Source organism: Hyperolius riggenbachi, chromosome 2, assembly GCF_040937935.1.
Source record: "Hyperolius riggenbachi isolate aHypRig1 chromosome 2, aHypRig1.pri, whole genome shotgun sequence".
Classification (NCBI taxonomy): Eukaryota; Metazoa; Chordata; class Amphibia; order Anura; family Hyperoliidae; genus Hyperolius; species Hyperolius riggenbachi.
Window position 1 is genome coordinate 144,382,718 of NC_090647.1, and position 15,784 is coordinate 144,398,501.

General features: G+C 44.7%; 1 protein-coding gene across 1 annotated transcript in view; it reads left to right on the forward strand.

Annotated features, from left to right (window-relative positions):
* The window catches only part of ERBB3 (erb-b2 receptor tyrosine kinase 3), a 160,289-nt gene extending 147,615 nt beyond the window's left edge, over positions 1–12,674 (forward strand). Inside the window, exons 27-28 of the mRNA XM_068267621.1 lie at positions 3,415–3,682; positions 6,142–12,674. Of these exons, the coding sequence (XP_068123722.1) occupies positions 3,415–3,682; positions 6,142–6,707 (834 nt within the window). The 3' untranslated portion in view covers positions 6,708–12,674. The remainder of the gene's footprint in view (positions 1–3,414; positions 3,683–6,141) is intronic.
* The last annotated feature ends 3,110 nt before the right edge of the window (positions 12,675–15,784 follow it).

Genomic DNA, 15,784 nt, shown 5'->3' on the forward strand with positions numbered 1-15,784 from the left:
ATTCCTCCTGTCTCACAGATAGGATCTTCAGAGTTTCATATTCTGGTACCACCTCTTCCCCGCACCTTCACTCTGTTAAAGCTCTCATGGCTTGATTCTCAAAACCCCTTTTTTTCTCTACCTATATGTCTGGTCTCAGTCAGCTTATCAGTTCATTAGGTTTCCATTATTACCTGTATGCTCATGACACCCAAATCTCTCTGTTCTCTAACATCTAGCTACACAAAGGAACCATGTCCCCAACTGTCTTATTGCTCTTTCCTTATTCCTGTCTTCCTTTCTGAAACTCAATATGGATATGTTGATAACAATCCAATAATCCCTCTCCCTCAGGCTCATTGCTTAGATGTAATACTTCATCTGATTTTTTTTTTCATTCAAAACCTACATTAGCACACTTACCATCTCCTTTCACCACCCCTAAAAACATCTCCTTCACTTAATTGTTTCCTTACTCAGGAGACAATCAAACTACTTCTGCATGCCCTCATTGTTTCCTGACTTGGCTATTGCAACTCCCTGGTCTGTGGGCAGCCTGCTAGCCAACTGGTACAGAAGGAAGAGAATCTCCTGCGCTACCCTCTCACTCAGTATGGGCTGTGATGGTTTCCAAGGTGCTGCTCCTGGTTGCTGGGTGGTGCCAGTGACCTGAGTAAAGTGGTGAAAGAGACAAGAGCGCTCCTTTGGTGTATTACTTTTCTTTACTTTAAAATTTCACGCATACAAATTACACTTACAGTGTGTTAAAAACAAGAGCGCATCACAGGCCTGCCAGCCGTCCTCTCCTACCCTGTGTTTGGCCAAAACGACAGGTGCGGTGTCTCCCGACGAGGAGCTGGATTCGTCTGTGCGTGTCACGTGACGTCCTCACGCAGTGAGCAATATGGCGGCGTCCTTGTGAACACGCTGAGTTGAGAGATTGATGAGTAAATGGTGATCGTGTTGGATTACCAAAGACAATCAAAACAGCTGGCAGCTGGAGCAGTCACTCCCCCTGTCCTTCCCACACTGGGCAGCATAAGATAGAGCCGTATACGCCGTCACGTCACCTGACGAAGGCGTGGTTAGCGCCGAAACGCGTCGTGACGTCAGACGGCTCCAGCGTGAACAAGCCCCGCCCACCGAATCCAGCTCCGCGTCGGGAGACACCGCACCTGTCGTTTTGGCCAAACACAGGGTAGGAGAGGACGGCTGGCAGGCCTGTGATGCGCTCTTGTTTTTAACACACTGTAAGTGTAATTTGTATGCGTGAAATTTTAAAGTAAAGAAAAGTAATACACCAAAGGAGCGCTCTTGTCTCTTTCACCACTCTGCTAGCCAACTGGCTCTGATTCATTCTATCATGAACTCTGCAGCACAACTTCACCCTCAGCTCCCAGTTCTTTAATACTAACTAACCTCCTTCCACGAATCACTACACTCAACCCTTGCTCTGCTGATATTTTTACTCTCTAGTCACTTCTTCTCATTCTCAAATAAAAGAGTACTCTCAAATTTCTTGCCTTTTCTAGAACTTCCTTCCATAATTGGTACTTACCCACACTTACCCTCTTTAAGTGCAACCTGCAAATTCGTCTCTTCCAGCAAGCATATAATCTAAACTAAGACACTTTAATCAGCCATTGACTGCCACACTGCCACCTTGAACTCAGCTTCCCATTACCTATTGTTCTGTCTCTTATCCGCTTAGAATATAAACCCAAAAGGGCAGGGCTCAGTCTTCTAGTGTGTGTGTTTTTTTTTTTAAGTAAGCCCTTTCATTTTTATCTGTTAAAGTGGATCCGAGGTGAACTTTTACACATTGCATAATTGTGTTCCTTTCCTATTGTTTATAGGGCATTCCTCAAGCCAAATACTTTTTTGCTTTTGTTTTAATACTCTAATTCCCTATAAACTAAATAAACCAAGCCCACAGGTTTTCAGAGAGCCTTGGCAGTAGCAAGGGCTCATGGGAGCTCAGTCTGGGCAGGAGGAGGAGGAGGTGTTACTAGCCATTGATTTCAGAGGCAGAGGGGAGGAGGGGGGATTAGGTTTTTTTCACAGGCTGAGTGCTCAAGATACAGATAAGCCTGCCTCTGTGTAATGTTTACAAACAACATGGCTGCTGTCATTGTATCACATGAAGAAATAATAATTTTCTATTAAAGCTGTTTGCAGCTAGATTTGCTGTGTAAACTATGTAAACTTTAGATAAGATATATAGACAAGTTACTTCTTATAGTTTTTCATCTCGGATCCGCTTTAAGTAGTAGGTACTCCCTGGATACCATAGAGCATCTGCCTTCCCAGTCTTCAGGCTTCCTTCACCGTTCCTGGTTAAAGTAATTCGACCTGCTAGGACTTTGGTACTCCTTGAGCGTCCTTTGGAACTAGTCTCATCACTGAGTATCTGTCTGCCCAAGGAGTAGTGAAGAGCTAATCAACCCAACCAGTGACAGAGTAGGACTTGGAAGGCTCTATGGTATCCAGGATCTTCCCTCTACCTAGGTGAGTATCAAACCCGATGTAAGTTTCCTCACTTCAGGTTCACTTTAACGATCAAGGCATCTGTCTGCACATCTCTCAAGTGAGACTATGGAGCTGTATCAAATTAACTGTAGACCTCAGTATGAAGTCAGATATTAGGAAACCAAATCACTTCTGACAGATTTTTTCCCATTCCTAGTAAAGCTCAGTATACCATTCTATAATAGTTGTCCAAAACAAATAATTTTGCTTTGTTTTGGCTTTGTGTTCGTGCAACTTTTTCATGTACAAACTTGCTCCTCGGTTATCTGATCTATGGAGAGGGGAGGTCAAGAGGGAGGGAGCTGTTGGCACTTGTTTCACCAATAAATAATGGCATTCAAGCATGGTTTTAAAGCAAGCCCAATCGCTAATGAGTAGCCTGCGGGCATTGGAAAACACTTGTAAACACTTTGTGGTCATTTTGGGTGACATAAGTTGAAAGTCTGTTCAAGCCCTAACGTTAAACAACAACACAAATACAAGTACAGTATATTGAGATCGTACAATTAAAACATTTCTGTAATTCCACTCTGATTTCTGAACTACAAAAAAGAGGATACAAACCATCTGGTAAGAATCTCTAAGCTCATTGGTAGCTTACCTATGTACATGAGTTCATGATGGACTGAATCAAAGCTGCCCAGTAGCTTTTCTCTTTAGAATTACACTACCTTGCTTTGTCTTGTTCAGACATTAGACCTCCAATTCCCCTCTCCGTAGTAAATTGACTCACATGCATGTCTGTATGTGGATCACCATGCAAACTGAAGACAGTATATCCAACTATTATCTTAAGCCTGTGCTAAGATTGATATTGGATCTCAATGTACTAATCACTATAGGTAACACTCTCTGATCTGAAGTGCTAATGATTAGTGAATATTGGTACTTTTTGTGAATTTTCAGGGTTCAATGCAACGTGCTGACCCAGTTCCCAGACGTGGTACACGGAGAAGAGAGGACTCTCTGGGGCGCACTGTGTCAGAGTCATCAGAGGGTTGCTGTACCTCATCCGACATGGACACAGCAGAGTACATGTCATATGGTGGTGGAAGCTTAAGTCGCAGTTCTCGCTCTCGTCAGGACAGTGCCTATCGCTCCCAAAGAGAAAGCCTTCTTGCTGGCACACCAGACACAGACAGCGAGTATATCACACCAGAGCTTAGTCAAGGAGGTATGTATGCACCAGCACTTCATCGCATTACAAATACACACAAAGCATTACTCCGTAACCTCTTATATATAATAAACACAGGCCTCCTTGAGGTGCTATTAAGAGGTAGAACTTTGAGGAAGGTTTGTCCCATTTGAGGCGAAAGTCTGGGACTCCCAACAGCTCAGCTTACTGGAGCTTGCCGAATAATTGAATAACATGTGATCCCATTTACCACAAGTATCTAAAGAAACAGTCAACTCTCTCCTAGTTAAAAACGGTGTTCCACACTACCCAGCAAACTCATGGTGAACCAGAACTCCTAGGAGTGTGTAAGAGGCTACAAAGGACCAAAAAGCCTCCTTACTAAAATGTTAAGCAAAACAAAAGTTTGCCTTCTTAAAACAGAAGGTATTTACGATAATTCAGGTTGGAGTGAGCAGATGTCTCCCATGATGCATCACTGCTGAATATGCAAAACTTGTTGTCCCTGTAGTTAAAAACAGGGCCTGATTTACTGTCCATCACTTGAACCTATAGGTAGACCTGGCACCTTAAACGTCACCCCTCAGATGCCACTCCTCCATGTTACATCTTTTTATGCTGGTAAAGACAGAGAAAACATGTGATGCACTGTACAGCGCCACAGAGTATGTTGCTGGTTTATAAATCAATAATAATCATGTTAAAACATAAATCATTTTTTAAAGAAGGTGCGTTAACAATGCCATGCTAAATTATGTTACATGGGCAACCATTACAAATGTTCCATATACCAAGTGAAGCCATTACAGATATGTACCCCATAACATTTGCTCCTATTGTACTCCCCCATAACAAGTACTTCCCTCATGTCCTTTCTCAATCCTTCAAATCACCACAGTCGGCGCTACTATTCAGGCACGGGGGGAATCGCCCCAGGATTTCTGGCAGGATTGCCCCTCACCTGTCTCAGCATGCTGCTCCATCCATGCTTCATATCTTTAACCCCCCTGCCTCTTCATCATGACCCATCGTATGTCATTACGCATAACATGTACCAGGTCACTGAGTAAGGGCAGGCTGTGGGATGAAAGGACACAGAGCAGTTTCAATTGACAAGACAAGACAAGACAAATAACATTTATATTGCGCTTTTCTCCTTGCGGACTCAAAGCGCCAGAGCAGAGCAGCAGCCACTAGGGCGCGCTCTATTGGCAGTAGCAGTGTAAGGGAGACTTGCCAAAGGTCTCCTACTGAATTAGTGCTGGCTTACTGAACAGGCAGAGCCGAGATTCGAACCCTGGTCTCCTGTGTCAGAGGCAGAGCCCTTAACCATTACACCATCAGCCAACTGCAATTGTGTGAACATCTTTTGTGTAGCACTCCTTTGTTTGTGAGATGTTGTGGGTTGCAGCAGCTAAACAACACATACTGCAAACAGTTATGTTTAAAGACATGACAGCAATGGAGTGATATGTACTAATCTTAAAGTGGCAGTGTCAAAAACATGACTGGCAAGGTAAAAGCATGTACATACTGTATATAATGGGGAATGATAAATATAAACAGTTGTGTGTTGTCCCCCCTGTTTTACAGCACTCATTCCTGACAGGTGACAACAATGATACCTGTGTAGGCAGGACCGGGACAAGGTTCTCCAGCACTAGAGGCAGAGATTCAGAAGCGGTCACCCCCTTGTTTAGATAGCCAGCTGTGCCTAACAGTGTTAGGTAGCCTCCCCCTAGTATAGATAGCCAGCTGTGTGCCCCAGTATTAGGTAGCCAGCCTCCCCCCAAGTATAGATAGCCAGATGTGTGCTCTCTGGGCTCTGCATCCAGAGGCTGGTGCCTCCCCAGCTTCTGCCTCCACTGATATGTGGAAGTATGTATTCTTGTTACGCCCAGAAACCAATTATATTCTATACTAGCTTCATTTTCAGACCAACAATGTAAAAATGACATTTGGAAGCAGGACAAATATTTCAGAGGAACCAACAGTCATTCTCGCAGTAAGGAGGGTAAAAGCAGAAACAACACACTTCAACCTCCTGTAACCAAATTCAGAAGTCAAAGACTTCAGATATGAGTGGAAAAACTTACAGACCACAACAGTAGAAAACAGGGAGCTGGAGATACTCATTATCACTGATCACACTTGTCAGGGCTGGATTTACCATAAGGGACTGTAGGCATATGCCTACAGGCGCCTGATGAAGGAGAGGCGGCTCCCTCCCTCATACCCTATACCCTATTCAAAGTCCTGATGAGAACATAAATGAGAGATTACTCACTTGGCTCTCAGCATTCCACTGATGAGATCTCCCTTCAGTCAGGGGCACCTCTGTGCCTATAGACTCCTGTGATGTAAATCAGGGCCTGACACTTGTACATGTGTTCTAACACATGGTCATGTTAAAATAGTTTAAAAGGTTTGCTAACTTGCTAGTGTAAAAAAATCAACTCTTATGTCTAAGTTGGTAACTTTGCTTGTTCTTGCAGACATTTCCCGTGACAGTACACTGAAATCACTTGGATCCAGATCTCTGACACCATGCATGCAAAGTGAAGATGAGGATGAACAGTATGAGTACATGAACAGGAGAAGGCACCCATCAGAGAGGCTGGAGTATGAATACATGGACATCCGAGGGGCAGGAGATGCAAGCAGTGAATGCAGAACCTCTACAGGAGGAGAGAGTAAAGAGGATGACTATGAGTACGGGAACAAGGAAGAATATGAGTATATGAATGAACAGAAAAACAACGTTAACCAAAACCTGGCGAGTGAGGAGACTGAAGACTACACATATATGAATCGAAACAGCCGCTCAACAAATGACAGTACTTCAGATGACAAGCAGGGATACGAGGACATGAACTTAATTGCAAGTCGCCCCAAATCCTTGGACAAACCCACAGTGATCCCACAAACTTGCCACAGAGAGGCACTACAGAAAGGGCTAGTTCAGCCCCTTCGAGAACTGGAAGTGAAAGACCATGCATTTGATAATCCAGACTATTGGCACAGCCGTTTGTTTGTTAAGGGTGACCTGCAGAGAACATAAAAAACAGACAATTCTCCAGGATAAACCTACCCCTACATCACTGTATGCGCACCACTCAATAGGAACTAATCCTTCTACCCGACGTTAGCAGCAACTTAACAGTCTGCTTCCAGGGGTCTACAGAGGAGGGAAGACTGAATGAGCCACAGCGTGCCTTGAAATTATCAGTTTCTATAAAAGAAGAAGCAACACCTATTGTACATGGATATCACTGTATGTCGAGAATTACAAGTCTGGGGTATAACTGGGTTGGGATAGACGAGGCTGGATTTCTGGATAGGCCAAATAGGCCCGGGCCGTGGGTAGCTGTAGCCCAAGGGGGCATCTAAACATGAAAGAGGGGTTGCTACATATGAAAGGGAGGATGAAAATGGGGAGCAAAAAATGAAAAGGGAATCATGAAACATAAAAAAGGGAAACTGATGCCAAAGGGAGATGCATCATGAAAGAGAGAGGCTATAGTACATGAATGATACACATGGAAGAGGGGGCGGAGCATGGAGTGGGGCGCTGCTGCACATGAAAGGGTTGCCCCAACATACTTGGCCTAGGGTCAAACAAAGTATAAATCCGGCCCTGGTGATAGAATATCCATGATAGATTCAGTTACTAGACCTGCACTTTCTTCATCATTCAATGCACTTAACCATGACTGTATCTAATAGGTGAAGTCCATGCAGGTTATAAAAGATTGTGAGAATAGAAACATTTCACTGTTTTTTTCAGATGTTTTCACTTTTCTCTCCCAAGGATCGCATATCTACATATGTTCAGTCTCTGTACATCACAGCAGAATGCTATGAAAAAAAAATTTACCATTATTTTCTGAATTATAAAAAATGATAAAAGGAATGTTTAAATGTCCCAAGTTTGTATACCTGTTCCCTTCATACTATCCTCCTGTAACACAAATACAGCAGCATTAAGGCTGAGAGGAGGGCTGCCCTGTGAGCCAGTCAAGCATGGATGCACTCCACAATGCTGCCGTTCTAACAGCAGGAGTTTTCTTACAGGAGGTTAGACCAGAATGATGATTCCTTAATGTGATCTTCACATAATCTTCACAGTCCAATCAGCAAGGGGGTGCACAGCTGGCTCAGCTAAATATGCCAACAATTGGGCTATCTGAATGGCTGGACTGAATTCATTTTTGTAGCAGATATGTACTGTGATTCTACTGAAATTGCATATTTTTGTAGTTTTGTTGAGGTTCAATGAGATGCAAATACATCTGAGATGATGCAGAAATATTAGTTTTTATGATTATGTATGCAGCTTGAAATGGACCAGCTGAATGGAATCCGATTGTTCTTCTTTCAGTCTGTATACATTTGCATTAAAGCAAACCTGTGAGGTGTGTGAAGGCAACACTTAGATACTTACCTCGGGAGGGGGAGGCTTCTGCGCAGTAGCACGGACCTAATCCGGCTCAGCTTTTCCTGAAGAAGGATAAGTGGGGCGGAGCAAGTGCGCCTGCCTGAGCTGTTGACAATTTTATGACAAGCTCTTTTTCAGGGTTTAAGTGCTGGAACAGGCCCAGAGGCTTAGCTAGGGTTTTCAGAGCCCAGGAACAAAGACCATTTTTGCACCACTGGGAAGTTTGCAGCTTACTAGAAGTGTTGCCTTTCCTGCCACAGAACACTGCCATATGCCAGCCAACATTCTCACTTGAAGCCAACACTGATCATCATCCTCTGAGCTATGTATCGGAATTTTCAGCTTCACATATTTCACTAAAAGATTTGGGATTTAAAGTGAAAATACCAATGGTAATTTCTCTACAAATATCTGAACTGTGTACAGTTTACTTTTTGATTTTTTTGTAACACGTTCACATCAGTTTTTACGCATTATGCTAGACAGAAATGTAGCTGCAGTCACGTAAGCCACAGTCAAAAAGTATATAAACACAAAGAAACCTAATCTTGCTGTCAGGCTGTGTTCCCACTTGAGCAGAGAATGGACATTGTGTTGTCCATTATCTGCTCACTGCAAAACTGACAGTGAATGGCTCTTATTTTATATATAGGAGCCGTTCACACTTGTCAGCCTGCTACAGATCTGTGAGATCCGTTGTGGTAAGCGGGTCGCACTTCTGTGCCATCCAAGATAATCACAGAGGAGCAGATGCTTTCCTCATACAGCCTATAGTGGTAACACATCTGCCCCGGGAACCAGCCAGACCACAGTAGACCATCAAAGTGGACACACTATTCAATCCTGCTGGCCGCACGCGATATGATGCAAGTTGGAACCGAGCCTCACAGATGAAGATTAGCCCTTGAAATGCAAATGGAGGACCAGGGTGGCGGCCCCATTAGCTCAGAGCATTTGGTTCTTTTTCAGGAACAGCTGTAGGGCACGAGAAAAACCTGTCATAACAAGGATATGGAGGTTGTCATCTTTATTACGATATAGATAATGCAGATGTGAGGTCGCACACCATCAAGTTCCTGGTGAGGAAACCAAGTAATAACCATAAATTATCCAAAAGGATCTACACACTTTCGTAGACAAAGTGTGAGTTTTATTGTCTCATATGCCAGCGTTCACCTGGGTGATTGAATGGACATCAGTTATATAAGACAATCAAAAATCACAGTTTGTCTGCAAATGTGTGTAGACCCTTTTGGATACTTATTGTTAATGCCATTTGCCTGGCTTTATTGTTGATCATAATAAATCCAATAATTGTAAAAACAGATGACAGGAAGATTCGGTCAGTCCATGAATCAATCTAAGCGTGTTGGCATTATTCACATGCTGCTCCTTTCCTTTTATGGTTTGTCTGTTTGCCTTGGATATCAGTTGGGTTACATTTACTGTATATACCCTTGTCAGGCATCCAGCTTCCATATTACCAGTTTGACTGCATATCCCTATGGTAATCATTTTAAGTCAGATCATATTTCACATCAATAGTAGTAGAGTAGAGCATATGTTAATGTTACCAAATAAAACAATTTTCTTTCAAAAAAAAACTCCAACCACACAGCACCTGTTTATTCATATCAAAAGAATTGCTTTCAGTCATTTACTTTTAGTTTTAAATTAAAGTCACATGAAGGGGAGTGGTTGGAGCTCTCCTCGATTTGTTATCATATAAACAAACATGAAAGGAAGACAAGAAGTGCACACATACTATACAATTTGTAGCAGATCATGGACACAATCGGTATCGCTCTTGATATTGGCCACAGTTCACTAAGCTTATCTTCTGTCTTTAATAAAGACTCTGAGCTGTTTTACTGTTAACACCATGATGATCAATTATTTAGCACTAGTCTCTTTAGCCCGTTTAATAACAGGGGCTGCAGTAGAGCGCGCATGTGACTGTGTGAGCACATGCACATCCACACCAAACCGATATGTGGTGATAAGTACCGTACTCACTTGCCTTATTATCGTTAGCATGATCTTGGTGAATTGTGGTCATTGTTTCTCTAATCTAAAACCTCGTACACACATAGAAGGACTTTAGCTCAGAGGGATCGGGACTCAATGTGGTACTAGCTAAGAGGGTTGCAAGGCAACTGTTGCCATGGAGGAGCAATGACGCGTGGCACATGACGAAGCAGCTTCTGCTGTGCTAGGTGTGTAGGAGAACAATGTGTTTGGGTTCAGATCACATGTGGGATCTTTAGTTGGTATAGAAGAAAACCTGTACACCTACCAGATTCTCTCCTGAAGAGGTCCTCATCATGTATACAACCTGTTGCACTACTAAACTTCCTGTGAGAATCTGATCTAATATCAATCACATTGCTGCCACTATAAAGCCATCAGTCGTACACTGCTCCTGCCACGGCCCCTTCGCACTCACACAACTCTAGATGGAAATAAGAACAACCCTTCCTGATCAACCTCAATTAAGAGGGCCTTCCGTTTTTTATACATTTTATTGTATTTAATGTTTTTATTGAGTCTAACATCTAATGTTTAAAAAAAATATTGTATAGTGTATGGGTACTTTTGGTAAGATAACAGGGACTGTTAAAGGGAACCCAAGAAATATGGAGGCTGCCAAATTCATTTCCTTTTAAACAATACCTGTTGCCTGGCAGTCCTTCTGATCCTGTGTCTATAACACTTTTAGTCATAGACCTTGAACAGGCATTTTGCAGATTAGGTGCTCTGACTCAGCTGACTCAGGTTTTACTACATTAGCCATATGCTTGTTCCAGGGTTTTCACTCAGACACTAATGCCAGAGGATCAGCAGGACTGCCAGGCAACTGACATTGTTTACAAGGAAATAAATATGGCAACCTCCATATACCTCTTACCTCGGGTTCCATTTAAGGTCATCTATGATGTAGACCAGGCATGGGCAAACTTGGCCCTCCAGCTGTTGAGGAACTACAAGTCCCACAATGGATTGCAGGAGTCTGACAGCCACAGTCATGACTCATAAAGGCAAATGCATTGTGGGATTTGTAGCTCCTTAACAGCTGGAGGGCCAAGTTTGCCCATGCCTGATGTAGACTCTCTTTAGTCTATAAACTGGGTTGCCCATTCTGACATTTGATGTATGGATATTTGTAATTTCAGTTTAGTACAGTTCCGCTTAAGTGAACTTTTGATGAAGGAAAGTCTTTATCCTTTTATACAAGGAGCTTAGTTAGCACTGATGATACCTGTATAAGCTGTGTTTATAAAGTTCTGCTAATTTGTTGACAATGTGGGTTTTCCACAGAGATCACTTTTGAAGCATACAATCTCTGATTTAACTGATGTTTTAAATATTGGTATATTTTTCTTGTTGTGTAAACAAATAACTTTTTTTATATTAAGATACCGATTTGTTTTTGTTGAAAAATTGATTTTCTATTAAAACAGATCAGCTGATGCCATTAAAAAGAACCTGAGCCGAAACTTTGGTTCAGAAACACATACTTACCTAAGTAGAGGAAAGCATCTGGATCCTATAGGGGTACGCTGTTCTTCGCTGCTGCCCAAAACCCTCCACCCTTCTCCTCTTAAGGCTAGAGTGCAACCGTGCTGCAGCCTCATAGGCGCGGCTGTGCTTGCACTGTAGCACGGAGCCACTCGTGCGTGAGTGGCTCTGGCTTACTGTGCAGGTGTGGCCGCCCTCGCACAGGCGCAGTACAGATGCTCGCTATTACCCCATAACAGCTACCTGGTCAGCACACTGTTAAACTGTAATATCGCCCACTTGAGCCATAGGGAAACATGGACATTACTTTACACATTCAGTTGTAACTGACAGCTGCTGATATATAACTGACAGCAACTGGTGTATTTCAGTTCTGACAAAATATTGTCAGAACTGGAAGGGCTCACTGTTAGAAGAAAATGGTGAGTTTCTGAGAGGAACTGACGGTGAAGTTAGTATGTAATATTAATTTGCAGCTACATCATGTGTTTATTTTAAATAATTTTACTTGGTTCAGGTTCCCTTTAAGTGCAATGCTTTTGTCATGACTTGTGTACTATGTATTTTAAGGTGGTGAATCACAAATAGGATGGAGGCAGCCATTTTGTATACTAAGGTGATACATGCCTACCTCTGAACAAGCCAAATCAAACAAACATCACTTGACATGTCCTTCTGTGTAATATGATTCATGCATAGACTGAGACCACAATTTATCAGCTCTAACAAGTAAATGGTTGTGTACAGTCTATTAATCCGCTCTGTGTATAGTATAACAGCATTTTGAATTGTGAATAATATACTGGATTTCCTCCTGTTTGTACATCTTTGTGAAATAACTTTGTATGAACATTGTTATTCAGAGTCTATTTTTGTACAATATTTTTGTACTGCTAAAACAGGCAATACGTGTGGTAAGTCACATACAGCATGCTGTTATGAAGAGGATATAAGAAATGTAAATTAAAAATGCAGCATGACGGAAGCCATTTATGTACTGTCTGTGTGCCAGTGCTTTGAGATATATGGCGTGTGAATATGTATCAAATAAAACTTTTTTTATGCAAATCAGCATCTGGATATAACAGTGAATTGTAACATTTACAAAGCAAATAAAGCAGCACAAAATATTATTTATGAATAAATACTTACATTGGTATACAGTAGAATCTCTGGTATAGTAAACTCCTGGCTTTAGCAACCTCAGTCCTCAGGTCCCAGCAAATGCGTCTATATAACTATATAATGTGTGACCAATTCTGATATAGTAAACTTATGATATAGTAAACTACTTTTCCTGGTCCCTTGGAGTTTACAATAAACAGATTCTACTGTATACAGTATATGGAACTATGCACAACTAATGCACAAACTTTGAAAATTGATTTTTTTTGTTTAAGTATACCGCAAAAGCTATCAGATAATTCTCCTCACAAGGGAAATTCAATGGATACCTTTTGTTTGCATACACTATCTTGTGCTGTTTTCTGAATATAATGACTTTTTCACTCTAGTGCAGAGTTCCCCAACCTGGTCCTCAAGGCCCAACAACAGTACATGTTTTGTAGAAAACCACAAACATGCACAGGTGAGGCAATTAGGGTAGCCATACACTGGTCGATTTGCCATCAGATTCGACCAACTGACAGATCCCTATCTGATCGAATCTGATCAGAGAGGGATCGTATGGCTACCTTTACTGCAAACAGATTGTGAACCGATTTCAGCCTGAAACCGTTCACAATCTGTTGTGGTGGTGGTGGTGCTGCCGCCGCTCCCCCCGCCCGCATACATTACCTGCTCCGCCGGCGCGACTCCAGTCCCCTGGTCACCGCTGCTCCGTCTCCGCTCTGGTCTCCGGCCCCTGCATGCTTTACTTCTTCCTGCCCTGCAGGAAGTTTAAACAGTAGAGCGCCCTCTACTGTTTAACCACTTGAGGACCCACCCTTTACCCCCCCTTAAGGACCAGCGCTGTTTGTTTGGATCTGTGCTGGGTGGGCTCTGCAGCCCCCAGCACAGATCCGCGGCCACACAGAGCGATCAGATCGCCCCCCTTTTTTCCCCACTAGGGGGATGATGTGCAGGGGGGGTCTGATCGCTCCTACCTGCAGGCATGTTGCGGGGGGGGCACCTCAAAGCCCCCCCCCCCGCGGCGACATTCTCCCCCCTCCCTCTCCTACCTGCTCCCCCGGGAGATCTGGGCTGCACAGGACGCTATCCGTCCTGTGCAGCCAGTGACAGGCTGTCTTCTGTCACATGGCGGCGATCCCCGGCCGCTGATTGGCCGGGGATCGCCGATCTGCCTTACGGCGCTGCTGCGCAGCAGCGCCGTACAAATGTAAACAAAGCGGATTATTTCCGCTTGTGTTTACATTTAGCCTGCGAGCCGCCATCGGCGGCCCGCAGGCTATTCACGGAGCCCCCCGCCGTGAATTGACAGGAAGCAGCCGCTCGCACGAGCGGCTGCTTCCTGATTAATCAGCCTGCAGCTGGCGACGCAGTACTGCGTCGCTGGTCCTGCAGCTGCCACTTTGCCGACGCACGGTATAAGCGTGCGGTCGGCAAGTGGTTAAACTTCCTGCCGGGCAGGAGGAACTGAAGCATGCCGGAGACCAGCGCGGACACGGAGCAGCGGTGACCGGGCGTAGACGTGGCGGCGGAGCAGGTAATGTATGCGGCTCTATTGCGTCGGTCGTCGGGTACTCGAACGCCGCTAGCGACGCGCTCCCTACCCGCGGGCGATCGACGCTAATTTTCCGCACGGAGCGATCGACGGGATCGGACGAAAAGGATCGAAATTCGGCGTGTAGCGCGAACGATTGGCAGCAGATTCGATCCCAGTGATCGAATCTGCTGTCGAAACGGCGGCGAATCGGGCCAGTGTATGGCCACCTTAAGTGTCTCAGCAAAGCTGATTAACTACCTGTGTGGACTTCCACAAAACATGCACTGTTGGTGGGCCTTGATGAAAGTGTTGAGGAACACTGCTCTAGTGCACAAGTGTCAAACACAAGGCCTGTGGGCAGAATGCGGCCCTCCTTGACATTTTATATGGCACCCCAGAGCATCATAAGTGCATCATTGTAAGCAGTAAAAGATCAACAGTATTCTGTCTTCTCATCCAGAGGATGACCGTGTTTCTGGTTAAGACACTGTCAGTTTGAGCCTGGGTGCAGCAACAACCCATGGGACCCCCTCTTTAAAATTAGCATGATCCAAATCCTCCTGTGACTGGGAAAACACACACACCTACACACCTGCCCCCCCCCCCCCCCGCACCTTCGTGCCCCGTACTTGAGCAGTGGAGCAGTGTAATATGTACCTGCTCCAGTGCTGCGTCTTGTCTTGTCTTTTCCGTTCTTCCCCACAGCTGCACTCTCTGAGCTTCCTCAACTCCAGCTCCTGATCACATGACATGCAAACTGTCTACCTATACTATACTTGGGGGGCTCCATGGGGTGGGTGGGAGGGGGGATCCATGGGTTACTGTGGCAGGGGGCTCCATGGGCTGCTGTGTGGTGTGGGAGGGTGGCTCTATGGGCTGCTGTGAGGTGGGTGGGTGTTGAGTTCCATGGGATGCTGTGGGGTAGGTGAGTGGGAGGGGGGCTCCATGGGCTGCTGTGGGGTGGGTGATGGGCTGCCGCTACATGGTCTGCTGAGAGGTATGTGGGAGGGTGGCTACATGGGTTGCTGTAGGGTGGGTGGGTAAGTAGCCTCCATGGGCTTCTGTAGGGTGGGTGGTCTCCACAGGCGGGCTGCTGTGGGGTGGGTTAATGAGTGTCCTCCACAGGCTGCTGTGAGGTGGAAAACTCAAATAGGGGCCCCCCTCCTGTCACTGTACTCTTCCATAGTGCTGCCGCTGTGGAAGAAACAGCTTCACACTCACTTGCCCTGGCTCCCTGGAGCCAGGGAACGTGAGTGTGAAGCTGTTTCTTCCGCAGCGGCAGCACTATGGAGGAGTACAGTGACATGCACTCTAGCATCAGACGCTAGAGCTCCAGGTCCACACTGTCTCCTCTGCACTGCCACTCTGATTTAGGAAGTAGTGTGAGTGGCAATGGAAAGGAGACAGCGTGGACCTGGAGCTCTAGCGTCTGATGGAGCCCAGAGCCAGGGAAAGTGAGTGTAAAGCTGTTTGTTCCGAAGCGGCAGGAGCACGTTGACTTGATAGGGGCCCCAAG